Source organism: Daucus carota, chromosome 7 (genome assembly GCF_001625215.2).
Source record: "Daucus carota subsp. sativus chromosome 7, DH1 v3.0, whole genome shotgun sequence".
In the NCBI taxonomy this organism is placed as follows: domain Eukaryota; kingdom Viridiplantae; phylum Streptophyta; class Magnoliopsida; order Apiales; family Apiaceae; genus Daucus; species Daucus carota.
In genome coordinates this window covers 10,851,182-10,878,376 of record NC_030387.2, presented here as the reverse complement: position 1 = coordinate 10,878,376, position 27,195 = coordinate 10,851,182, and the positions used below count along the sequence as shown (strand labels likewise).

The 27,195-nt window shown below is 34.5% G+C and overlaps 3 protein-coding genes across 3 annotated transcripts; 2 read left to right on the top strand and 1 right to left on the bottom strand.

The window, feature by feature from the left end:
• Positions 1-5,122: 5,122 nt before the first annotated feature.
• Positions 5,123-7,065, top strand: LOC108195516 (WAT1-related protein At3g28050). Its single transcript, XM_064080985.1, has 6 exons — positions 5,123-5,475; positions 5,650-5,763; positions 5,891-6,119; positions 6,241-6,399; positions 6,561-6,712; positions 6,808-7,065. Exons 1-6 carry the CDS (start codon positions 5,231-5,233, stop codon positions 6,956-6,958), a joined length of 1,050 nt encoding a protein of 349 aa, XP_063937055.1. The 5' UTR covers positions 5,123-5,230; the 3' UTR covers positions 6,959-7,065.
• Positions 7,066-7,720: 655 nt separating this feature from the next.
• LOC108195542 (WAT1-related protein At5g40240) lies at positions 7,721-9,822 on the top strand. Its single transcript, XM_017362514.2, has 6 exons — positions 7,721-8,117; positions 8,392-8,505; positions 8,626-8,854; positions 8,975-9,133; positions 9,221-9,372; positions 9,457-9,822. Exons 1-6 carry the CDS (start codon positions 7,873-7,875, stop codon positions 9,599-9,601), a joined length of 1,044 nt encoding a protein of 347 aa, XP_017218003.1. The 5' UTR covers positions 7,721-7,872; the 3' UTR covers positions 9,602-9,822.
• A 6,416-nt stretch (positions 9,823-16,238) lies between these two features.
• On the bottom strand, positions 16,239-16,991 carry LOC108194612 (uncharacterized). The gene has a single exon (XM_017361567.1). The coding sequence runs from the start codon at positions 16,989-16,991 to the stop codon at positions 16,239-16,241; it is 753 nt and encodes a 250-aa protein (XP_017217056.1).
• Positions 16,992-27,195: the final 10,204 nt, after the last annotated feature.

The following is a 27,195-nucleotide window of genomic DNA, read 5'->3' as shown; positions in this document are numbered from 1 at the left end:
AAATATAAATTTATCATTATATCAAAGTATATGATTTTTTTTAAAAAAATATGTTTTGAATAAATAAATTAGTGAAAAAATATATATAATTTAAAAATGGAAAAAACTAAAAAAGAGGTGTCTGGGAGAAGGGAGACAAATTGCTTTTTTGGATGTTGGAAGCGGGACAATTTGCCGCCTCTGTGTGGGTGAAATAACTGAACTACACATACCTCTAACACATTCACTTTAATCTATTTCTCTTACACAAACACAAAACCACACCTCACGACGCACACTGCTCTACGGTGCAAGGTGAAGCTCGATCGAGATTAGTGTTGAAGGTGAAGCTCGAGATTAGGGTTCAAACTCAAGCTCGTTTCTTCAATTAGGGTTCTGATTGGGGTGAAATCAACTGGGGATGATAAAATCGAGCAGAATTAGGGATATTATCAGGTAATATTCTTTATTTTAACCTCTTCATTTGCATCTATGAATTTTGATTTTGTATCTGTAGAAATTAAGATATTGTATGTGTTCTCCCTCCCTTCTCTCTCTCTCTCCCTCCCTTCTCTCTCTCTCCCCCTCCCTCTATCTCTCTCTGTCCCACCCATCTCTATCTCTTTCTCCCCCTCCCCATCCCCTTCCCCTCTCCCTACCTCTCTCCCCCCTCCTTTTGTCTCTCTCAGTCCCTCCCTACCTCTCTCCCCTTTCTTCAATCTCTCTCTATTCTAAATCTTTAATTAATGGATTGTATAATGTATGACTATTTTTTGTATAGTGTATAATGGATGTCTACATGTTCTGTTAAATATTGTATTTTGTTTGTAAGTCATAGTTTTATATAGTTCCACGACAGTGGTCCTTGGTTCTATTAAATAGCCAAGTTATGCTCTATTAAATATAAATCTACAAGTATCTTTTGGTAGTCATAATTAAATAAACAAATATATATTATGATACTAATTCTGAAAGTTTAATAAATAAGTTTAAATAGGCTCGATATATACTTTTAGTAGGCTTAAGTCATCTTAATGTGGCCACAAGATTATGTTTTGATGTCAATATTTTGGTCATAAAGGTAGTGATGGAAGGCTGGATAAAACTTCCAAAGTTCAACGAAGAATATATTAGGGGGTTCAGAGCATTTTTGGGCAATGCATCTTCTAGATTTGCGGTACGTGATGAAATTACATGTCCCTGCAGAAATTGTAATAACCAAAGGTGGCGTCGTGAAGACGTGATTTATGACCATCTCATTTATAATGGTCTGTCTCCACTATATGTGAAATGGATTTGTGAAGTGTCAAATCAATGTTTAGGTAGTGATGAAAATATGGAGTCTGATGGTGGTATAGATTTAGGAGATAACATTGCTGATATGTTACACCGTACACACAACTATGAATATAAATCAAAATTACCAAATGAGGAAGCTAAAAGATTTTATCGCCTTGTTGAATATGGAAAACAACTATTATATCAAGGCTGTACAAATTTTACACGTTTAAGTTTCCTTATTAGGCTTTATTCCTTAAAAATGTGTACATGGAATGACCGAGTCCGCCTTTGGTTCTTTACTAGAGTTAATCAAAGAGGCCTTTATTAGACTGGATGTTAATATGTTATTAGACTTTGAAGTAGTATATGTTTGTGGTTGGATGTTTGGTCTATTTTTATTGATGGGATGATTTCGTATTGATGAAATTATAATATCAGGTTATTTTTGGAAGTGCATTTTATAGAAAGGTTATGTCAAAATTTAATTACAAAAGTGTTGTAGTAGTGATATATAATGTTGCAACCATTTTCTTAAAAAAAGTTGTAAGAGTTCATAAAGTGTTGCAACAAAAATGTTGCCATACATATGGGCCACAAGTGGGGTCCGCCTGTGGGGCCCAAAAGTGGGGCCCGCCTGTGGGGCCCACATATGGGTCCCCTATGTGGGCCCCACTGGTGGGCCCATATTTCATAGAATTTCAGACTCTATTTCAACACTATTGAATGTTGCTATAGGTGTAACAAACTGATGCCTTGGGTGAATACTGCAACTGCAATCCTAGTGTTGCAAAAGTGTTGCTACATCTCACTACGGCAGCGGTGCTGAAGGCAACTCCAGAAAAGTGTTGCGGTTTCCCTTTTCAGGGTTATAGCAACAATTTTTGGCTTTTTGCAACCTTTTTTTGGCGTTGCGTAAGTGCATCTATGGTGTAGTGCACTAAGATATTTGCTTCTATGTGGCTTTACTTCTCCCGCTAAGCAAATGGTTTTGAAGAGGATTCAACAAATTAGACATGAATGGGCATCTAATGCTAGTCTGCCAAGAAAGCTTAAAATCCCTTACACTGGAAAGAAAATTCATCATGAACCAGTTTCAATTATGGAATTCAGAGATAGTGAAGGAACTAGAAGATTTTTTCGATAGTGATGAAGCTTGGTTTTATGGAATCCTTCAGAAATAGATAGAGATAAATAAAGAAAAGCTTAGGACCTGAAGAAGATCTTCTAGGAACAAGTGATCTGCCCAGGCTAGAGGAGCATTCTCATCTGTAAATTTCTTATCCTTTTTATTTGAACTTTTTACTTTTATATTGCTTTGTGTTTTTTATCATTAAATGTAGAATTTATGTCTGCATTTCCTCCAGTCATAAATTGGGGGAGATTGTTAGTAATCAATAAGTTTTGATGATAACATAACATTTTGTAACATGTTCAATTAGAATCTTTATCATTTTGTCAGTTGTAAATGTAATATATTCTATCTTAAGATGCATCAACGGATAGTTAGAATAGGATGGCTAATTATAAATATCTGATGACATGTGATTTTATCTAAGTGAAGGACGATCAACGGATGAATCTCAACTGATGAAGTCTGTATAACTTTCAACGGATGAATCTCAAGAACTTTTAACAGTTAAAGCTTGTACAGGTCTCAACGGATGAAGTCTATAAATCAATCAACGGATGAGTCATATTTCAACAGATGAATCAGCAGCCGTTGAAAGTGACTAAAGCTTAATTCTAACAGATCACATGGGTTGATTACACTAATTTGGACATGGTAGCCTATTTGGGACTATAAAGAAGAAACAGAAACACATCTGTTTTATGCAATGCAACTTGGATTATCTGAAGAAGATCGGTCAAAGATGTAGACAATTCAGAAGACATGCATAAGACAAATGTGGTGCATCAAAGTATAGTTTAGAGTGCAAATTTGTATTCAAGTTATATTTTGTCAACTTGGAATATATATAACCAAGTTAGGAATAACATTAGAACTGTTCGAAATATTAGAAAAGCTTGAGCATTCTTGTGAGTTCTAGTGTTGAACCAGTAGCCGTAAGAATTGTAAAAGATCCACATATTTCTTCTTAATATATTTTCACGGGTGGATCAAACAATCCACCCGTATTTTTAAATACTTGGTGTTATTTCCATTCTTCAATTTGTTTGTGTTTATATTCTTGAATCTTTTAAGTTTTAAAAGATTGTATTCAGCTCCCCTTCTACAATCTTTCTTCAGTTCTGTGTAAAATAACACTAGCCAGCATACAACCCGGGATCGTGAAACCAAGATAATTCAAATACTTTAACGAGCATCACATATCAAACAATTAGCCATAAGCACAAACAAAACAATTATTTTATTAAAAATAGCCTCCAACTATTTAGCCAAAAAAATAGACTCGAACAAAAAGAAAATCTAACTTATTTTGCTCTATCAATCCCCTTTGATTCCTTCCACATATTAGATTGTAAAATCTTATAAATGTTGTGACATTTTCATTGATTGAGCACCCCTGATTACACAATGAATTAGCATTTCGATCACTTTCCAGCTCTTCTTTATTTTCCTTGTAATAATTTCAAATCGGATTGTTATAACTTGTATGAGTCTGATTATTTCCTTACACCAGATCCATATTAACATTGAGCCATGCGGAAATAAACAACATATCCTCTTCAATTAATTTTTTTTTTGATTTTGTCTTTTTTCAGTTTTGAAGTTGAGACATGGATAGGGGCTGTGATTGAGATTGTGGTGGCTGAGAAAATATCATATCTTCCATTTCGGTAAATGAACCTTCATTAAGCAAAGATACAAACGATATTTCCATTTCTAGTTTCACAACAAAAGCACAAAAACTAATTAACTTCTGAAAGATCCCCAAAATTACTGAGATCCTAATTATATCTTTACATATCTGTGTGTATATATAACAACACAAGATTTTGACGGGATGACACCAAAGATAAAGAAATAAATAGTAATTGAAGATGAACTCAAACCTATTCCAAAACTGATGCAGTAGAAGGAGAAGCGGGCGGGAGGGGGTGGGGCAAAAAAATCATGCGGAAGACAACGCGGGAGAAACAGGGGAGATGATATTGCAAGTTTACGTTCAATAGAAATAGCGTACCTTTTTCTTTTAAGGCTAACTCAGCACTTTTACCTAACTGTAAATAACCCTCGGAGTTGCTCTCGTGATGAACGAAATGAAAAAATGATGATGTTTAAATATTGAATAAAGGCGTAAGCTAATACAGTATTAATTATCATCTTAGAACAGATTTCTAAGATTAGACGACAATAAAAAAAACTATAAAAATGGGTGCTGTGGGTTGCATTTAGCGATAAAAATGTATCCAAGATATGAGTAAAAATTTCGGAGACAGCCTTGTGTGAGTTTCTAATTCAGTTTGCACGAGAATTTTTTAGATTTAACATGACTACCTCTGATAGTTGCTGTAAAAAATTTAGACAGGAACGCTACACTCAATTCTCAAATTTAAACAACAATCAAATATAATATTTAGCCTGCCCTGCACCAAGATGAAAGGAACTTCAATATTATATACATAAGCAAACAAATCAAAATTTTAAATCCTACAAACAATCTATAAGCTTGATACAAGACTACAGATTAGTTAATTAAACAGGTGACTCCATCAAAGGACCACTTAACTTGCCCATAGAGCCATCCTAATAATGCATTCAAGCTGCAGTGTTAATCCGGAATAAATATTTCCTCTAGCTAACACGACAAAGATGCATCGATTTTTATTTTATAAAATCGATGAAAGCAGTCACGATCGTAAAACTTATCTTTAGAATCTGGACACAAAACTACAAATTCAAAATGTGTTTTTTTTAAGCATGGTCCTATAGGCAAGAACCATACTGAAGCACTCAAAACTGCAGGATTATGGTATACTAACTGCAGTGCCGAGGGTGAGCGAAAGAATGGCTATGGAGAGCGTTGTGCCATTTATGGGAATGGTGATATTGCAGGTAGCGCAGATAGGAGAAATGGTGACAGGGAAAGAGGCCATGCTCGATGGAATGACAAACTTCACCTTTGTTTTCTACTTCAACGCTCTTTCCTTCCTCATCCTTATAACATCTTTGTTTTTCTTTCGAAAATGGACTCATCTTCCTGCCCTCACTTTTGCACTAGTCTGGAGATGTGTCGTTTTTGGATTACTCGGGTATGTAATACTCCCTTCGTCTCATTCATTTCCTTACACTTTCATAACAAAATTGCGGAGAGTGTTTAGACTCTTACACCATTCAACTGAATTGTAATTTGTCTATCCTAAAAGGGTTGTATCTTTAAGTAATTTTATGTTAGTTGTTGCTGCTAATTGTCATGTACTCTGCAGGTTTGCGATACAGATAACTGGGTACAAAGGAATTCAGTATGCCTCTCCTACGCTTGCCTCTTCCATGCTTAATCTCATCCCTGGTTTTACCTTCATCCTCACCATCATTTTCAGGTTTTTTGCTTACAATCTCTATATAAAAAGCTAACTATACTTTTGTTGTATACAAGTTGAAATGATAAACTTGCCCTGGAATTTATAATTTATGAAAATATCTGAACAAGTCATGTTTGGCCATTAGGCTAGAGAAAGCAGAGATAAGGAGCTCAAGTGCACGGGCTAAAATTATTGGTACTCTAGTTTCGGTTCTTGGAGCTTTCATTGTAACTTTGTACAATGGACCCCGAATCCTAAAAAGCACCTCATCACTAAACGCCACTCAAAAGTTGACTCAATCGCAGGATTGGGTCATAGGAGGGTTGCTCCTGGCAATGACCTCTGTATTTGCTTCTTTATTCGTCATCGCACAGGTACTGATCACATAATCCCAGTACAGTAAACAGGAACTCTATATAACTGAATGACCACATCACGTTGCTCATAAATTCATGGTTGCTCGCATCAATTAAATGCCTGATTTAATATTATCAGGCACTGATCCTTAAGAAACATACATCAAAGCTGGTTGTGTCACTATTCTACAGCTCGACTATCGCCATTCTATCTGCCATACTATCCTTGATAATAGACAAGGACCTAAGTGCTTGGAGCTTACAATCAAACGTAAGGATCATGGCTGTTGTTTACACGGTGAGTAGATGAACAATTCAGCAAAATCCGTTTATGTTCTATTCAAAAGCTTATAATTGGTAAATCTTAGTTTCTGAATTCAGAAGCCTAGAATATATAAGTAGACTAGAATAACACTAGTTTCTTCATCGTACCAATCATAATTCATAAGCTCTATACAGGGACTTTTTGGTGCTACATTCCAAGTAACCATTAGTTCATGGTGCATGCAAAGGACAGGACCTCTATTCGTCGTAATGTTCCAACCCCTGGGGATTGTTATCTCATCTATCGTCGGTGTCATGTTCTTGGGTGATGCTTTCTATCTCGGAAGGTGAAACTACTAATGCCTGGAAATACCTCTCTGCCTGAATGACTAAATTTAGCTCCTACAATTATGATTTGAGTTTCAATCTTATTTTTGTGCAGTTTGGTAGGATCAGTTGTTATCATTGTTGGGGTCTATACAGTTATATGGGGAATTTCGGAGGAAAGAAAGATTTCCGAAGCCAAAAGCATCAGTTCGCCTCTTTTGCAAGATAATAGCAAATTTGAGGACACAACACTACTAGGCCCTTGAACAATGCAAAGCAGCAGCCTGCTCATTGAAAGATTAAGAAGTAACTTTGAGATAAATATGTATAAACCTGTAGTTACTGGAGGAATCAATGAAAGGACATCAATTCATATACTGGATTTTCGAATTAAGAGAGATATTGAGAGAGATCAAGAATTCGCCCAAGCAGGCCGGAGACATGGAAAAATATTTTATATCTTTGTCATAAAAAAAACATACTCAGATTTTAATATCAACAGAAATATGCATATAAATTTGACAATTTACAACTAAATATTTTTAAATTAATTCAAGTATATATAATGTGTGTTTATTGACTTCAAACCTACACTTGTTCACTTTTCAGAGTTTTAAAATTTCTACAAGTTCCAGAAGCTTGATATGAAAGCGTATTGGGTTTTAGTTCTTTCTTATAACTGAATATTCTTTGAATGATAAATTTGAACAAATAAATGTTGTTTAAAAAGTAAACTAATCAAGATTGTGAATCCTGTCAAGTAGTTATAATCTCGATATAAGACTGGAGATTAGTAATTTAAATTGGTGATTAGTCGAAAGCATGGACCACTTAAGTTTCCTGGAGCCATCCTAATAATACATCCAGAACTGCAGAGTGTTATAAATTATAAGGTATAACTCTGCATCGACTTTGTCTAACTTCCCTTGAATTTCTATTGATTTCGAATCAACTATTTTTTTAATACCTAAGCCACCAGTCAAGATCGCGAATTTTATAAAGATCTTACAATCTGGATCCAAACTACAATTTTTAATTTCAAAAGGTGATTGTTCCGAAGCATGGACCACTTAAGTCTTAACCTGCCTCAGAGAAGCACGATAAGGATACATTCTCTGTAGCATTGTAGTATACTTGAACGAAGAAAGTGCAGTAGGTTCTAGGTAGTGTGAGTGAAAAAATGGGGATGGAGAGTGTTTTACCCTTCATGGGGATGGTGATTGTGCAGGTTGCTATGGTAGGACAATTGGTAACCGGACAAGAGGCCATGCTCGATGGAATGACAAATTTCACCTTTATTTTCTACTTCAATGCTCTTTCCTTCCTCATTCTTGCATTTTCTTTGTTTTTCTTCCGAAACTCTAGCAATCTTCCTGCCCTCACTTATGCAGTAGTCTGGAGATGCCTCTTGTTTGGATTTTTCGGGTATGTAATAATAAGTGGTTCAATTTTACTGTTAAGTAGGCATATATTTTTTCCTTTTTCCGGCAAAAATACATGGATTGTTCCAACTCCTGGACCATTTAACTAAATAGTTCAAGTAGAACCTTTTTTTATGTACAAAACAAAAAAATTTGAGCTTAAATTGCAGTGTTTGACTCCTCAGTATGCAAAATCTGTGTTCTTAGAAGTGTTGTATCTTTGAGGAATCTGGAATCTCGAGTTTAGTTGCAACTGCTAATTACTATGTAATGTGTAGTTTTATGACGCAGATAACTGGGTATACAGGAATTCAGTATGCCTCCCCTACACTTGCCACTTCAATGCTTAATCTCATCCCTGGTTTTACCTTCATCTTCGCCATTATTTTCAGGTTTTTTGCTTTCTAACGATGAACGGCTACTCTATCGAGATGTTTTTATTTTCTCTGTATACAATTTGAAATAAGAACTGCATTAAAATATCTGAATAAAGTCATGTCTGGTGGGATTAGGCTGGAGAAAGCAGAGGTAAGGAGCTCGGGTGCACGGGCTAAAATTATTGGAACTCTGGTTTCAGTTGTTGGAGCTTTCATCGTAACTTTGTACCAAGGACCCCGAATCCTAAAAGGAACTTCATCCGCAAACTCAACTCAGAATTTGACTCAATCACAAGATTGGGTCATAGGAGGGTTGCTCCTAGCTTTGACCTCTGTATTTGCTTCTTTATTTATCACCACACAGGTAACGATCACATCAGCACAATAACGCAATTAAGTAGCGTATATTGATTGACCACATCGTATTGTTGATAAATAGATGGCTGCTTGTGCATCAATTGAATGTCTGATTTAATACTCTCAGGCACTGATCCTTCAGAAACATATATCAAAGCTGGTTGTATCACTATTTTACAGCTCAACTATCGCCATTCTATCTGCCGTGCTATCCTTGATATTAGAGAGAGACCTGAGTCCTTGGAGCTTAAGCTCCAATGTGAGGATCATGGCTGTTGTTTACTCGGTGAGGAGACAATCACTTTAGCAAACTCCATATCCTTTATTACTAACTACAAAGGACTATTTGGTACTAATCATGATTTGCGGGCAGGGACTATTTGGTGCTAGTTTCCAAGTGACTGTTAGTTCATGGTGCATGCAAAGGACAGGACCGCTATTTGTGGTGATGTTTCATCCCTTGGGGATTATCATTTCATCCATCATTGGTATAACCTTCATGGGTGATGCTTTCTATCTGGGAAGGTACTACTCATGCCTAGACAGACCTCTCTGTTTGAAATCAGCCCCCAGGACACGACACACCTACTAATTCTTGTTTTGGTGCAGTTTGGTAGGATCAATTGTTATCATTGTTGGGGTCTATACGGTTATATGGGGAATTTCTAAGGAAAGGAAGTTTACTCAAGCAAACAGCATCAGTTCGCCTCTTATGCTAGACAATCCCAAGGATACAACGCTACCAGCGCCTTGAAGATGCAGCCTCACTTTTCAAATATCAAAGTTCTAAATCAATATTAGAATCCGAATCTCAAGTCTGTTTGATATCACTGCATTGAGTTTCAAGTAATTTGGTATAAAGAGGCTTGTTCATGATAGTCGACAGGATCCCTGACACGAATTTGAAAATAAATCTATACACTTTTTTTTGCCGAGAAAGAGATGAATATCATTACTTCAAATCGTTCAATAATACATCTGTGAACTCTGGATAAACATTACAACATCCTCCACCTCCAACCCTTTTTGCTTCCAAACCATATTATTTCGACACTTCCATATTGACCAACATAGCAATTGTCTCTTATCTGTATCCCAGCCATGAAATGAATTCATCATCCACTCTGTTAAAGAAAATTCCGAGTCGCCTCAAAACCTCAAAACCAGCCTTTTCCCAGAATGCCTGAGCGAAATGAACATTGTAAAGAGCATGCCATTAATAAAAAAAGAAGTGAAATTGCTCAGAATTACTAATTTTTTTAAATTTTGTTTTTCAAAATACGGTTTACAATTTTTACGACTAAAAATGTAACTTTGTTTTAATTATTGAAAAGGTTAATTTATATGTTAGATTTTAGTTGATTCCACTCCCGTAGCACATCACTACACCAGCCCACACCTACTAGTAGCACGTGAGGCTATGAACACCATCGACCGCGAACAGTATTTTTAAAAATAGTTTTTAGAAGTGGATATTTTTCAAAATATTTTTTTCTTTAACTCGGATATTTTTGAAAAAATCGCTAAAAAAACTCTTTTAATGTAAAATCACAAGTATAAAATATCAAAATACAAAAACTTGGTTCTCATCATATATTTTTTTAATTTTACAATAACTATTATTACATCACTGTAAAAAGCCTTTTATATTGACTACGATAATTTTAATGATAGTAATTGTTCAATTACTATGGAAAAAGAATTTATGTCAACTGCTCCTAGATTATTGTAATTTTACAATTATTTCATTAACAGAATTATATCGCCAACAAAATTATTCATTTTAATTTATAAAACTCACACAATTTTATCTATGAAACAACTCTATAAAATTTCTATCATTTTTCAGAGTTCAAATAAAAAAAATTAGTTACCATCTTATAATTTTTTTATTTTAATAAATAATTATTATCATACTATTATTAAAAGACAACTAGCACAGTAACCCGTGCGAGGCACGGGCATGTTCTTAAATGCATGATGAATATCGTTATTCTTATTATTGTTCGACAGTGTCAAAAATAAAGAGTTTAAATTTAGATCCTTATTATTGCAGTGCAAAATATCTTTTATTGTTTAGCGTGCAATAACCGTTATTGTAAGTTAGATATAGTTGTTCTTAAAACAATATAAGCGAAATGTCACAGGGATATTCCTGTATAGATGAAGTATAACCTTGATATTCAACTGGTTGTTGGCAGAGCATCTTGTGGGTAGGTAAATTTCATTCTTACTTAATATTTATATTTTGCTTAAATTTTTATTAAAAAAAATTACTATTTGGACCAATAATTCGCCCAAAAATTTAATTAAACTTATAATATATTGTTCTACTGCCAGTGGAATATCACACTAATACTCCTTGACACATAGAATATCACCCTGATAGGAAATTGATTATGACGTATCATCGTGATAATTTTCTTATCGTAAAAATTTTGTAGATATCTAAGGTCCTCCTTAGCAAAGTATCACCTTTATATTCAACTGGTTGTGGCGTATCATCCTAATACTCCTCCAATATTAGAGTATATCTTGTGGGTAGTTAAGACCCTTTCTAATTGAATATTAATATTTTGATTACATGTAGTTGAAAATTTATTATTTCGGCCAGAAATTTGCCCAAAAATTTAATTAAGTTTATAAATATGTTGCTTCATTCATGGTGGAAAATAAATTGATACTCCTTTAGCCGTGGAATATCACCATGACACTCAACTGATTATAATATCATCATGTTAATCCACTTACAGTCAAAAATTTTGTCGGTGTTTAGAGCCCTCCTTACTGAATATACTTGTTTTGGTTAAATATTGTTGAGGCATGAGCATGCTGGGTATTTAAGGCCCCTTCTTACTAAATATTCATATTTTAGTCAAACATTGTTGAAAATTGGGTATTTTGGCCGAGTATTCACCCAAGAATTTAATTAAGTTTTTATACATACACTAGATTTTCTTGCCGGGTGTCCTGATATTGCAGTTGTTTTTTTTTTTGGCGTTGTGAAATAATTTTTATGATTAAGAACAGAAAATCAAACCATCAAATAATCCAAAATTAAAAATTAAATTTAATAAAATAAAATGTCATTTAAAATCAACATAGCCCGGATGAAAATACTTCGTCCATGATATGAAAACAGTTAAGACAGTTAAAAACAAAAGCTAGAATGAATGCATAATTTGTGGGATTGTGCTAGAATCAATGCTTTGAATTATCGTTTGAAAATATTGTAAATAAATTTAAATTTTAAATCCTTTTTGCTATGAATTATAGCAGTCTATATCCATGTATCGGGAAATATAAAAAAAAATTAATATATAAAAATTTCATTATCAAGAGCTAAATTGTGGTGTTAAAAAGTGTTCCATTGATTAGGAAGTATAACAAAAAGACTTGATTTAGAAATTAAATGTATTGAATATGGAAACCAGTATATATTATACAAAAAAGTATTGTAATAATAACAGCCAAAATCAGTTAAATCAAATAAATTTTGACTGTTTTTCCTTATTTACATATGAGTTATAGCAGGATAGACCCATGTATCAAAAAAATTAAAAAAGTCAAAATATATAAAACCTTCCTTATCAAGAGCTAAAATTATGGAGTGAGATATTTATTTGAAATTATAACAAAAAGTCTTGATTTGAAAATTGAATATAATGAACATGGAAACTGCAAAAATTTAATAGAAAAGTATTTTAGTAATTAATATCAAAATCAGTGGAAATCAAATAAAGTCTGACTTTCCTATTTGCATATGAGCTATAACAGTCGAGATCCATGTATCCGAATATTTAAAAATCTAATATATAAAAACTTCCTTATCAAGAGCTAAAATTGTGGAGTGAAAAAGGACTCCATTAATTTGAAATTATAACAAAAATTCTAGATTTGAAACTTGAATATAGTGAATAGGGAAACATCTTCATATTATACAAAAGAAATAAATGCCAAAATCATTGAAAATCAATATTTTGACTACTTTTCCCGATTTACATATGAGTTATAGCAGGTTAGATTCATGTATCTGGACAGAAATTGCGTCATATTCATTCTCGGTGGTTCTTGTCAAACAACAATGACACACGATAAGATGTAAACAGAATGTCTAGATCAATAAGCAGATGTTGAGGAAAATGTGAATATAAATCTTCACACGATGAGCATACGATAGTTGCATGGACGAATTATTTCTATTCAGCAGCTGCAAGGAAAACTCAATAACAAAAAGTGGCTCAATAAATGCATAAGAGTACATATGTGCATCCTAATCACTATCAATACGAAAGGAAATTATGCAAAAATAATCGTTAGAAATCAAAAATAATCTCAAATTCCTGGAACATGAAATCAATAGAAATCGTGAGGACGGATTTCTCAGCTTTTCTCTGTAGCAAATTATCAAACACGTTAAATACATAATCATATACTGATTATGATACCTGCAGCGTTCAAACAACAAACTTCAGAACCCGTTCAACAATAATAGAATAAACAAATATACACAATGGAGCAAATATTGTAAATTAAGCTGGAAATAGTGAAAACCTATTTCATGATCAATGGTGTCTTTCTCTTTTTGACTTCGAGATGTCATCCCTTGTCGAAGCATCGTCACAAAAGGACTTTGACATATACTACCTGATGCATACACGGATCAACGCGATTTGTGCAAGATAAGTAGAATTCTATTATTAAATAAAGTAAATAAGCGCAAAGCAAAGTTCGTCAGGTAGAGAAATTAATGTGAAAAGAAAGCCAAAATCAGTAGTACAGCAGTAAAATCCAACCGAGGACACAAATCAGTTCGAAAACTAAGCAAGACAACATACTCGTCATGATTAGAGGCTTGGAAGAAAGAATGGTTTTGAATGTGAAATTAAAATTATCTGCTTTGATCTGATAAGAATATCTTATGCAAATAAGTAGTCTAGCTTAAATCTGAACTGACGTCGTGATCAGTGGCACGATTCAAGGATGCGTGATTAATGCTATTTTGAAATTCTAATCTTGATATGATGATCGTGATATGATTTGAATGTGCTCTCAGATCCAACAATACTCGGATCGGGTTTCTTGAAGATCCGAAATGTTTCATCGCAGTGTTAATTTGAATAAGAAGATGCGGGGTCGAACCGGAAGCTTGATGGGTTGATCCACTCCAATGTGAAATTACCATATCAGCCTTAAAAAAGAAAAATAAAAATAAAGATGAATACAAACAATCAAGGATATGAGGTCTTGATGACGGGTTTTATATATATCCACTCTCTACCAAATATATAGATATATAGATATATAGACATATACATATATACATAGATATGAAATCAATCAAACAAATTAGCATAATATATATATCCACTCTCTACCAAATATGTGGATATATAGACATATACATATACATAGATATGAAATCAATCAAACAAATTAGAATAAATAAAATCGTTGTTTTAATTCTTGTCATACTATTGTTTAACGAAAGCTATAATCAAAGAAATTTGAATCTAAAATTGAAGAGAGACAACCATATGATTCCAATTTTGCAAATTTTTAGATGATAATGGAAAGAATCGAATGAAATTCACTCCATTCCCATTCTGAAGCACCATCATGCATATAATCAAGCAGAGCTAAATATTGACCACATGTGCTTTCTAAATTGCTTACAATTTCTGATCCTCAAAAGATATTATTTTTCAAATAAAATTAAAAAAAAATCAAACCAATTAAATATATAAAAAGCATTGATTATGCAGCTGATTGAGCATGCTTAAATATCAACTAAATGCTGCTTCACACACCCTACCATTGCGACGCTCTGTTAGTGCTTTAGTATATAATTTTGAACTAATTTCATATTTATTTTAAAATAAAAAATAAGAGAGTAAAACATATATAATGACGCATCTCACAGTTTTTATATATAAGAATTACTTTATTAAAACTAAAAAATAAAATAATGAAGAAAACAATAACACATAAATAAATTTAACAAAATAATAGTCAAATCATAATTTTTTAAAGTATAACATATTTATTCGTGCATTAATACCTTATTTTTTTTAATATAATCTTATGAAAATATTTTAACTATACCTTATTTTTAAATATTTTAAGAAAAGACGATTAGCAGTTTAAGAGGTAATCACTCTTTCAATCTATTGAATTTTTAATGCAATATCATACAAAAATCTTTTAAGTGCTTATGAAGTCTTTACAAATTTAATTCGAAACAGATAAGCAAAAAATTACAATTAAAAATAGGTAAATATACAAAAATATATATGTAGATGTGAAATAAATTAAATGTATAAAGATAAGAAAATTATTGTTTGAAATTTTCTTAAATATATTTTAATTTTAAATATTTTAAGATAAGATAATCAACAATTTAAGAGATGATTCAATTTTTGGATTTTTAATTTTTCATGCAACATCGTACAATAAATTCTTCAGAGTGCTTAGGATGTCTTCCCATATTTAATCAAAGAGAAATTGGAAGTAATTAATTACAATTATAAATACGCAAAATTATGGATATACACACACATATGAAATCAATTAAAAGAATCAAAATAAGTAAAATAAAGTCTGTTACAATTAGTAAACTTCCCGTGCAAGTTATACTAATTATTCAATTAACATACTTGAAAACGGAGGAGAAAAATAAAAAAGATGAGAGAGATACCGATGAATTTGAGTTTTTAAAATAGATGATAAGAATTGATTTGATTTTGAAAAACAATCAATGCTTTACATATTGGTTAAGACAATTAAAAATAAAAGCTAGAATGATTGTAAAGAAGGAAAGAAAAAATAGGATACATACCAAAAATGACAGCCATTCAACACGAATTAATTGTGTCATAACATCCAAAGAATAGGAAGCATAAATCAAGGCTGAAAATATGAAATTACATATTTAAAGTAACCATTGAGCTGGATTTTATATGGCATTTACGTGGCTTTAAACGAATTACGTGGACTTTGTGACTGGGCATCGTTCAGGAATTATTATATAAATAGATAAGTTGCTTCACTCCGAGTGGAATATCACACTGATACTCCTCTACCATTAGGGTACCACCCCGATACTCAATTAATTGAACGTATCACCATGATAATACTCTTACATTCAAATATTTTGCGAATATTTAGGACCCTCCTTACTGAATATTCATATTTTGGTTAAATATTATTGAGACACGGTCACACAGGAATGTTCTCATAAGCGCAGATGGATGTTGTTATTTTTGTCGTTGTCCAAGTGTTAGGTTTGGGTTCTTATTATTGTAGAGTGGCAGTGACGGACGCTAGAAACAAAAAATCCATTACACTGCATAATACTAAAAATACTGAAAAAGTGATAGTTATCACCTCCCCTATCCAGTGCGTAAGTGCGATAAATCAGCCTTCCGTGTCGTCATATTCTGAAAATTCTGAATAATTGATTCATTATCAACAGCCGTGAAAAGATCCTTTTCAAAATAGCAAACCAAACAATCAGTAAGGAAATCATCCCCCATTTTGTTGCGTAGATTCGGCTTAACAATATTCATTACTGAAAATGCGCGTTCCACAGTAGCAGTGGCAACCAGCAAAACTAAAATCAACTCAATCAAAAGATATACGAAAGGAAAACTCATGTGATAACCCACCTCCACCATGTTCTTTGCAACCTCCCCAATATTGTGCAACTTAGAAAATCTTTCATTAGTTCTCATTTGAGAAACCCATGTCTTCACTTCCTCTTTAAACTCCATCTGATCGGATGGTGAAAATTCTAATGGATATAATTCAACTAATCGAACCACTCTTGAAAGACAGAAATTTGAGAAACCATTTTTGGGATCGAGACATGCTATACACATAAGAAGTTCTGTACTTGATTTTGAAAAACGATTATCCATCTCTTGACTAATACGATCAATTAATTTACAATATATTACAACTCTAAAATGATGGTAATACGTACTTGCATTTTTACCACGTATACGGCCTGCCACATTATCTTCCATAACAGGAACAACAATATTGTGTTTTAAACAAAAATCAGAAACATCTTCAAGTAGTTCATCCCATCCATTTTCTCTTAAATTCTGCAGTTTCCTTTTTACAGTTGTAACCAAATTCATAGCCTCGATAATATTCTGATCTTTCTGTTGCAAGAACTATGACAATGCATTTGTTATTGAAAGGCATATGTTCAGCCTATTTGTATTTAAAGAGGTACAACTCAACTCAGATAAGAAAGCTCAGTAAATAGCAAGTCATCGGAATCAGTACGAAGAACGTCAAATGATTTATGGGAATTATATGTTAGATAAATTCCAGGATGCTGCTGCACACCACTGAAAGAAGTTCATTAATATGTTCAAGCCTCAGTGCACAAATAATCTTTTGTGGCACGTCCAGGAGTTCAGAAGATATAAAGTTTCTATACTTTATTTTATCAGAAGATTCCATTTAATGAAGAAGTACTTACAAGACGAAGACTCGACGAACAAATCAATTTCTTAATGTTTATTTGATAGAGAATATTTGATTTAACTAGATACAGATGAACCAGACAGTACATCTGTGTATCAGTTATTCAAATTAAATATTTGAAGTCAAGCAGAAGTGGTAGTTCGTTCGTTTGACAATTCAAGAAGAAGTTATTAAAGTTTAATGAAGACCGGAAGCTGTTCTACTGAAGAATAGGTGATTAAATATTTAATAGATTATTATTTCACTTCACAAATAATTATATTAATTATGTAATTTATTTGTTAAATTAATTCACTCACGAATTAATTTAATTTATGAATTTATATGATTAATTTAATTAAGTGGATAATTTTCTATTTAATATATATCTTAAATTACATCAAAACAAACTCAGTAAGACAATCCAAGATTGTCTTACCGAATCTGTTTCTAGGATGAATGAAGCAACAGCCAAGACAATCAGACTTTGTCTTACCGAAGAAATCAGGAAGTCTGCAAGACAAATTGTCTGACCGTGTGTTCACTGCCAAGACAAATACTTTGTCTTACCGAATGCTTTGTGCCAAGACAAAACAGATTGTCCTACCGAAGATTAGTGATTGCCTGCAAGACAATAGATTGTCTGACCGATGGAAGGCTTCCAAGACAATCCTTGATTGTCTGGCCGAATGGCTCCTGCAGACAATCCTAATTGTCTGACCGAAGGTCATTTGTCTTACCCTTCCTGAAGATTGTCTTTCTGCCATGCTTTTGGCTTGCTAGGCAATTGTAATTGTCTTGCCCTTGCCACTTTGTCTTTGCTACTTACAATTGTCTTGTCTTTCAATTGTCTTACAAGTACAAATGCTTTGCCTATAAATATGGCTTAGTATTCTTCATTTCAAGTGTTCATCACTTTGTAAATCAAAGCATTTGTAAAGCTTTCAAGTTGTTCGTAACTTGCTTGATCGTTATATCCACAGTTTTCTGTGCTTTGATAACCCGGTTGTTTTAATCACTAAATCTAGAATATACCCTGTCGAATTTATTCTACGAACTTTAGTGGACATTAAAACTGAACCATTTTAATTATATAACGACTTCAAACATTGTTATATTAATTAATTATAAATCTGATTAACAAGTTATATTCAATCAGATTCACTTCCGCGATTATTTTGTATCGATTGTATTCAACCCCCCCCTTCTACAATCGTATCTGGACCTAACAATTGGCATCAGAGCGGTTGATACCATTTTCCGTATCAGATCCTATACACACTCTGTAACGTCCAAATATTTTTTGTTCGAATTAATTTTATTCCAAAAATTAATTTTGATTTAAAATATTTTTCTTTCAAAAATCCAAATCTCTCCAAACACTATTCACTTTAAATTCTTAAATAATGAGTACGCAAAAGATCAGTAGCATTAAAATCCCACCGTTCAGCCAGGAACACTTTGGCCTATGGAAAAGGCACATGTTCCTATTCCTCCGAACAGCGAACAGAAAATACATTGGGATTTTGGACAAAGGTGTTACTACTCCGATGAATGTCATATTAGCACACGAAGAGAATGGTGTGTTAATACCTCATCAGGTCATTCCAAAAGAACTTTCTGAGTACACAGATGAAGAGAGTGAACAGATGAACTTAGATGACGCTCTTCAACTAATCTTGGTTGTATCTCTAAATCCAGTGATGTACAATGCTGTTGTAAATTGTACGAACACTAAGAAAATCTGGGATACATTAGAGATTATCAATGAAGGCTCAGAGGAAGTTAGGGAAAACAAGAAAGAGATACTGATGGCTCAGTATGAACAGTTTGGTTCCAATCCCGGAGAATGGATTTCAGAAGTGTTTATCAGACTTAATAATTTGATAAATAATTTAAATCTGAATGGGAAATTCTATGACAAGAAAGAGGTCAACATGAAGTTTCTCTTAATACTTCCTGAACATCTGGAACACAGAATCACTGCCATCAGGGAAAGCAGAGATCTGAATGAGATTTCTCTGGAAAGACTCTACGGAGTTTTGAAAACTTATGAACTGGAGCAAGTTCAGAGTAAACAGAGATATGGCTGGGGTAAAACACAGAACCATTCGAGAGCTCTAGTTGTTGAGTCACCTGTACCGGAAGAAAAGAAGGATGTTGTTGTTCCTTCTAAGACTACTCAGGAATTTGTTGTACCTGAGATGGGTCAGACTGCTTCTTCCAGTGGTGACGAAGAGTTCTATACAATGGAAGAGCTTGAACAGTTAGAAGATCAATCTCTATCACTGTTTGCCAAGAAGTTTGGAAACATGAGATTCCGGAAGAACCCTTCCTATAAATACAAACCTACTATTAGTAAGTTTCAGAAGGGAGGCTATTCATCTTCAACAAGCAAAGGAGGATACAAGACTGGGATGGTGGACAGAAGTAAATTTAAATGTTTCAACTGTGGTGAACCTGGACACTTTGCAACTGAGTGCAAGCAGCCCAAGGTTCAAGGAAAGAGAAAGGATTCGTATGATGAGCTGAAGCAGAAGTATGATGCCTTAGTAAGAAAGCATCATGGTACTTCTGGAAGTCAAAACTTCAAGAGCAAGTCTTATCTGGCAGAAGGCAAAAGCTGGGATGATACAGATAGTGATGAAGAGGAGCAGCTGGAGAATGTTGCTTTCATGGCTAATACTGGATCATCTTCACCTCCTCCTGCTGGAAGCTTTCAGGTAGATCCTACATGCCCTAAACTGTTTATGCAATTAGGACTTGAAAGAGATGATGCTATTAAAAAGATGAAAGCTGCTAATTTTAAAATTGATACTTTAGTCTTAGAAATTCATGCTTATAAGATGAATAAGATGAAAGTATTAAAACCTAAAATAGAACAGTTGACTATGGATTTAGGATTACAATGTGCTAAAGTCAAAGTTCTAGAGAAAGGTGAGATTGCTTTAAGACTTCAGCTAGACGAAGAAAAAGTGAAATGTAAAGCCTTTAAGGATGCCTCCATGATAGTCAAAGAACTTAATGATAAACAAGAGATCAAGAGAACTGTTGGAATAGGTTTTGACTATAACAAATCTGTAGGTAAGGCTAGTAACATTACTCCTTTTAAGAAGAGTGCTGAAGAAAGAGGGATTCCTTTTGTTTTGAAAGATTCCCCTAAACCTTGGTTTAAAACCTCAGAAGCTGAACCTCTTTTAGAGACTCCTGTTGTCATTAGATATGAACTCAAACAAGAAGACCTTAAATTGAAAGAGAGTAATGAGAAGAGAGATGAGATCCTGACATCACTAAAACCAATCAAAGTGAAAGGCAATGTTAGGTTGCCTAAAGCTGGTTTAGGTGTCAACTCTGAGAGAACTAAATTCAACAAGCCTAATAATTTTGTGAATAGTAAGAACAAGAACAATAGATGTCATTCTACTGAAAACTTTAAATCTGATAACAAGGTTAGAGTAGAATCTATTGATGTTCCTACTACTATGACTGATACTCCTGTTGTTCCTGCTTTTGATGCATGTCATAAATCTTGTAGTGTTGATAATTGTATGACTTGTGCTTTCAATTTGATGTCTGCTTATTTTAAAAATTTGCATGCTAAAAATGAAAACACATCACCTAGACAACACACAAACAACAAGCATGCTAGATCAAAGACTGCTAGTCCTACTCGTGTTAGGAAGGAGACTTATGTTCCAAAGCCTAAAACTAAGGTTTATAAGGCTGTTGTTAAGGAAGTAAGTTCAGTCAAGTCTGAACCAAGTATCAGTCCAAGAGGCTCTGTTGTTACACCTGATAGAAATCAGTTCTTTAAGTTTGCTGGACCCAATCAAGTGTGGGTCCCAAAGAATGTTTAATCAAGTTGTCTTTTGCACGGTGCCAGTGGAATTGTTCGTGTTACCTGGGTGCTTGACAGTGGAGCGTCAATGCACATGACTGGCAATAGATCCCTGCTGGAAGACATAAGAGAAGGAGCTGGCCCAACAGTGAGCTTTGATGATAATAGCAAAGGTCGTACTGTGGGATATGGCAAGTACAAAATTGGAAAGATCATCATAGAAGAAATTGCTATAGTGGAAGGACTTCAACATAATCTCCTGAGTGTTAGTCAGTTTTGTGACAAGGGATATTATGTTCATTTTGAAAAGGAGATATGTATCATTAAACATATCAAGGATAAACGTCCTTCACTATGTGGCATAAGGAAAGGCAATATATTCGTAGCTGATTTGTCTTCAGGACCTGAAAACGAAGTTCACTGTTTCTACGCCAAAGCGTCTGCTGAAGATAGTTGGTTATGGCATAAGAAACTCTCACACCTCAACTTCAAAACCATGAACTCTCTAGTCAAGAGAGATCTAGTGAGAGGTTTGCCTTCCCTGGAATTCTCATCTGATGATCTTTGTGAAGCTTGTCAGAAAGGAAAAGCGAAGAGAGCATCTCACAAAGGCAAGACTGAAAGGCATATGTTCAGCCTATTTGTATTTAAAGAGATACAACTCAACTCAGATAAGAAAGCTCAGTAAATAGCAAGTCAACGGAATCCGTACGAAGAACGTCAAATGATTTATGGGAATTATATGTCAGATAAATTCCAGGATGCTGCTACACACCACTGAAAGAAGTTCATTAATATGTTCAAGCCTCAGTGCACAAATAATCTTTTGTGGCACGTCCAGGAGTTCAGAAGATATAAAGTTTCTATACTTTATTTTATCAGAAGATTCCATTTAATGAAGAAGTACTTACAAGACGAAGACTCGACGAACAAATCAATTTCCTAATGTTTATTTGACAAAGAATATTTGATTTAACTAGATACAGATGAACCAGACAGTACATCTGTGTATCAGTTATTCAAATTAGATATTTGAAGTCAAGCAGAGTTGGTGGTTCGTTCGTTCGACTGATCAAGAAGGAGTTATTTATGTTTAAAGAAGACGGGAAGCTATTCTTCTGAAGAAAGGGTGATTTAATATTTAATAGATTATTATTTCACTTCTCAAATAATTAAATTAATTATGTAATTTATTTGTTAAATTAATTCACTTTCGAATTAATTTAATTTATGAATTTATATGATTAAATTAATTAAGTGGATAATTTTCTATTTAAATATAATCTACATATTACATTCAATCACCTACTCAAGCTCAGCAAGACAATCTGTATTGTCTTACCGATTTCCTGCTAAAGGAAATGAGTGGCAGCAAGACAATTAAAATTGTCTTGCCGAGTGCATCATTTTCTGCCAAGACAACTCGGTTGTCTTACCGAATGCATGAGTATAGCAGCAAGACAATCTCAAAGAGATTGTCCTACCGAAGATTCTAGTGGCAGCAAGACAATTGTTGATTGTCTGACCGAATGAAGATCTGCCAAGACAATTAGATTGTCTGACCGACTGAATGCTTGCAAGACAATCTTAATTTGTCTGGCCGAATGCATTCTGCCAAGACAATCCAAGATTGTCTGGCCGAATGGCTTCTGCAAGACAATTGCAATTGTCTTACCGAAGTTCTTGATTGTCTGACCGAATGAAGATTGTCTTACGAGCTCTAAAATTGTCTTTCTGCTGTGTCTTGTGCTTGCAAGGCAATCTGAAATTGTCTTGCCCCTTCCACTTTGTCTTTGCTACTTACAATTGTCTTGTCTTTCAATTGTCTTACAAGTACAAATGCTTTGCCTATAAATATGGCATTGCATCCTTCATTTTTAGTGTTCATTCACTTTGTAAATCAAAGCATTTGTAAAGCTTTCAAGTTGTTCGTAACTTGCTTGATCGTTATATCCACAGTTTTCTGTGCTTTGATAACCCGGTTGTTTTAATCACTAAATCTAGAATATACCCTGTCAAATTTATTCTACGAACTTTAGTGGACATTAAAACTGAACCATTTTAATTATATAACGACGTCAAACATTGTTATATTAATTAATTATAATCTGATTAACAAATCATATTCAATCAGATTCACTTCCGCGACGATTTGGTACTGATTGTATTCAACCCCCCCCTTCTACAATCATTTCTGGACCTAACAATTGGTATCAGAGCGGTTGATACCATTTTTCCGTATCAGATCCTATACACACTCTGTAACGTCCAAATATTTTTTATTCGAATTAATTTTATTCCAAAAATTAATTTTGATTAAAAATATTTTTCTTTCAAAAATCTAAATCTCTCCAAACACTATTCATTTCAAATCCTTAAACATGAGTACACAAAAGATCAGTAGCATCAAAATCCCACCGTTCAGCCAGGAACACTTTGGCCTATGGAAGAGGCACATGTTCCTATTCCTCCGCACTGCGAACAGAAAATACATCGGGATTTTGGACAAAGGTGTTACTACTCCGATGAAGGTCATATTAGCACACGAAGAGGATGGTGTGTTGATACCTCATCAGGTCATTCCGAAAGAACTTTCTGAGTACACAGACGAAGAGAGTGATCAGATGAACTTAGATGATGCTCTTCAACTAATCTTGGTTGAATCTCTAAATCCAGTGATGTACAATGCTGTTGTAAACTGTACGAACGCCAAGCAAATCTGGGATACATTAGAGATTATCAATGAAGGCTCAGAGGAAGTTAGGGAAAACAAGAAAGAGATACTGATGGCTCAGTATGAACAGTTTGGTTCCCATCCTGGTGAAGGGATTTCAGAAGTATTTATCAGACTTAATAATTTGATAAATAATTTAAATCTGAATGGGAAATTCTACGACAAGAAAGAGGTCAACATGAAGTTTCTCTTAACCCTTCCTGAACATCTGGAACACAGAATCACTGCCATCAGGGAAAGCAGAGACCTGAATGAGATTTCTCTGGAAAGACTCTACGGAGTTTTGAAAACTTATGAACTGGAGCAAGTTCAGAGTAAACAGAGATATGGCTGGGGTAAAACTCAGAACCATTCGAGAGCTCTAGTTGTTGAGTCACCTGTACTGGAAGAAAAGAAGAAGGATGTTGTTGTTCCTTCTGAGACTACTCAGGAATTTGTTGTACCTGAGATGGGTCAGACTGCTTCTACCAGTGGTGACGAAGAGTTCTATACAATGGAAGAGCTTGAACAGTTAGAAGATCAATCTCTATCACTGTTTGCCAAGAAGTTTGGAAACATGAGATTCCGGAAGAACCCTTCCTATAAATACAAACCTACTATTAGTAAGTTTCAGAAGGGAGGCTATTCATCTTCTACAAGCAAAGGAGGATATAAGACTGGGATGGTGGACAGAAGCAAGTTCAAATGCTTCAATTGTGGTGAACCTGGACACTTTGCAACTGAATGCAAACAGCCCAAGGTTCAAGGAAAAAGAAAAGATTCGTATGATGAGCTGAAGCAGAAGTATGATGCACTGGTTAGAAAGCATCATGGTACTTCTGGAAGTCAAAGTTTCAAAAGCAAGTCTTATCTGGCAGAAGGCAAAAGCTGGGATGATACAGATAGTGATGAAGAGGAGCAGCTAGGAAATGTTGCTTTCATGGCTACTACTGGATCATCTTCACCTCCTCCTGCTGGAAGCTTTCAGGTAGATCCTACATGCCCTAAACTGTTTATGCAATTAGGACTTGAAAGAGATGATGCTATTAAAAGGATGAAAGCTGCTAATCTTAAAATTGATACTTTAGTCTTAGAAATTCATGCTTTTAAAATGAATGAGATGAAAGTATTAAAACCTAAAATAGAACAATTGACTATGGACTTAGGATTACAATGTGCTAAAGTCAAAGTTCTAGAGAAAGGTGAGATTGCCTTAAGACTTCAGCTAGACGAAGAGAAAGTGAAATGTAAAGCCTTTAAGGATGCCTCCTTGATAGTCAAAGAACTTAATGATAAACAAGAGATCAAGAGAACTGTTGGAATAGGCTTTGACTATAACAAATCTGTAGGTAAGGCTAGCAACATTACTCCTTTTAAGAAGAGTGCTGAAGAGAGAGGGATTCCTTTTGTTTTGAAAGATTCCCTTAAACCTTTGTTTAAAACCTCAGAAGCTGAACCTCTTTTAGAGACTCCTGTTGTCATTAGATATGAACTAAAACAGGAAGACCTTAAAAAGAAAGAGAGTAATGAGATGAGAGATGAGATTCTGACAAACCTGAAACCAATTAAAGTGAAAGGCAATGTTAGGTTGCCTAAAGCTGGTTTGGGTGTCAACTCTGAGAGAACTAAATTCAACAAGCCCAATAATTTTGTTAATAGTAAGAACAAGAACAATAGGTGTCATTCTACTGAGAACTTTAAATCTGATAACAAGGTTAGAGTAGAATCTATTGATGTTCCTACTACTATGACTGATACTTCTGATGTTCCTGCTTTTGATGCATGTCATAAATCTTGTAGTGTTGATAATTGTATGACTTGTGCTCTCAATTTGATGTCTGCTTATTTTAAAAATTTGCATGCCAAAAATGAAAACACATCACCTAGACAACACACAAACAACAAGCATGCTAGATCAAAGACTGCTAGTCCTACTCATGTTAGGAAGGACACTTATGTTCCAAAGTCTAAAACTAAGGTTTATAAGGCTGTTGTTAAGGAAGTAAGTTCAGTCAAGTCTGAACCAAGTATCAGTCCAAGAGGCTCTGTTGTATTACCTAATAGAAATCAGTTCTTTAAGACTGCCGGACCCAATCAAGTGTGGGTCCCAAAGACTGTCTAATCAAGTTGTCTTTTGCAGGGTGCCAGTGGAGTTGTTCGTGTTACCTGGGTGCTTGACAGTGGAGCGTCAATGCACATGACTGGCAATAAATCCCTGCTAGAGGACATAAGAGAAGGAGCTGGCCCTACAGTCAGTTTTGCTGATAATAGCAAAGGTCGTACTGTGGGATATGGCAAGTACAAAATTGGAAGGATCATCATAGAAGATATTGCAATAGTGGAAGGACTTCAACATAATCTCCTGAGTGTCAGTCAATTCTGTGACAAAGGTTATTATGTTCATTTTGAAAAAGAGATATGTATCATTAAACATATCAAGGATAAGCGTCCTTCACTATGTGGCATAAGGAAAGGCAATATATTCGTAGCTGATTTGTCTTCAGGCCCAGGAAACGAAGTTCACTGTTTCTACGCCAAAGCGTCAGCTGAAGATAGTTGGTTATGGCATAAGAAGCTCTCACACCTCAACTTCAAAACCATGAACTCTCTAGTCAAGAGAGATCTAGTGAGAGGGTTGCCTTCCCTGGAATTCTCATCTGATGATCTCTGTGAAGCTTGTCAGAAAGGAAAAGCGAAGAGAGCATCTTACAAAGGCAAAACCATCAATACCATTACAGATCCACTTCATTTGTTGCATATGGATTTGTTTGGCCCTGTGAATGTTGCATCCATTGATGGAGGAAGATATGCCTTGGTTATTGTGGATGACTTCTCAAAATTTACTTGGGTTTACTTCCTGGCTTCTAAGGATGAAACTCCCCTGACAGTAATTGATCATATCAAGTTGGTTGAGTTGGAAAAAGGTGTTCCTGTAAAAGCTGTAAGATCAGACAATGGAACTGAGTTTAAAAATCAAACTCTAATCAACTTTTACTCTGAAAAGGGTATTAGAAGGCAGTATTCAGCACCAAGAACTCCTCAGCAGAATGGAGTCGTCGAAAGAAAGAATCGTACACTGATCGAAGCTGCAAGGACTATGATTGCTGAAGCAAAGCTTCCTCTGTACTTTTGGGCTGAAGCTGTGTCTACTGCCTGCTATACCCAGAATAGAACTTTGATCAACAAGGATCATATGAAAACTCCATTTCATCTGTATAACAACAAGAAACCTTATGTCAAACATCTTCATGTCTTTGGAGCCAAGTGTTATGTTCTCAAGGATGGTGAAGAGAACTTGAACAAGTTTGAGCCAAAGGCT

What these genes read in the sequence shown, in the direction of transcription:
- LOC108195516 (XM_064080985.1), top strand. Translation starts at nt 5,231, where the DNA reads ATGGCTATGGAGAGCGTTGTGCCATTTATGGGAATGGTGATATTGCAG. An exon ending in CTTTATTCGTCATCGCACAG is followed by an intron (nt 6,120 to 6,240) that starts GTACTGATCACA and finishes TAATATTATCAG; the next exon opens with GCACTGATCCTTAAGAAACA. An exon ending in GATGCTTTCTATCTCGGAAG is followed by an intron (nt 6,713 to 6,807) that starts GTGAAACTACTA and finishes ATTTTTGTGCAG; the next exon opens with TTTGGTAGGATCAGTTGTTA.
- LOC108195542 (XM_017362514.2), top strand. Translation starts at nt 7,873, where the DNA reads ATGGGGATGGAGAGTGTTTTACCCTTCATGGGGATGGTGATTGTGCAG. An exon ending in TCATGGCTGTTGTTTACTCG is followed by an intron (nt 9,134 to 9,220) that starts GTGAGGAGACAA and finishes ATTTGCGGGCAG; the next exon opens with GGACTATTTGGTGCTAGTTT. An exon ending in GATGCTTTCTATCTGGGAAG is followed by an intron (nt 9,373 to 9,456) that starts GTACTACTCATG and finishes GTTTTGGTGCAG; the next exon opens with TTTGGTAGGATCAATTGTTA.
- LOC108194612 (XM_017361567.1), bottom strand. Translation starts at nt 16,991, where the DNA reads ATGAATTTGGTTACAACTGTAAAAAGGAAACTGCAGAATTTAAGAGAA.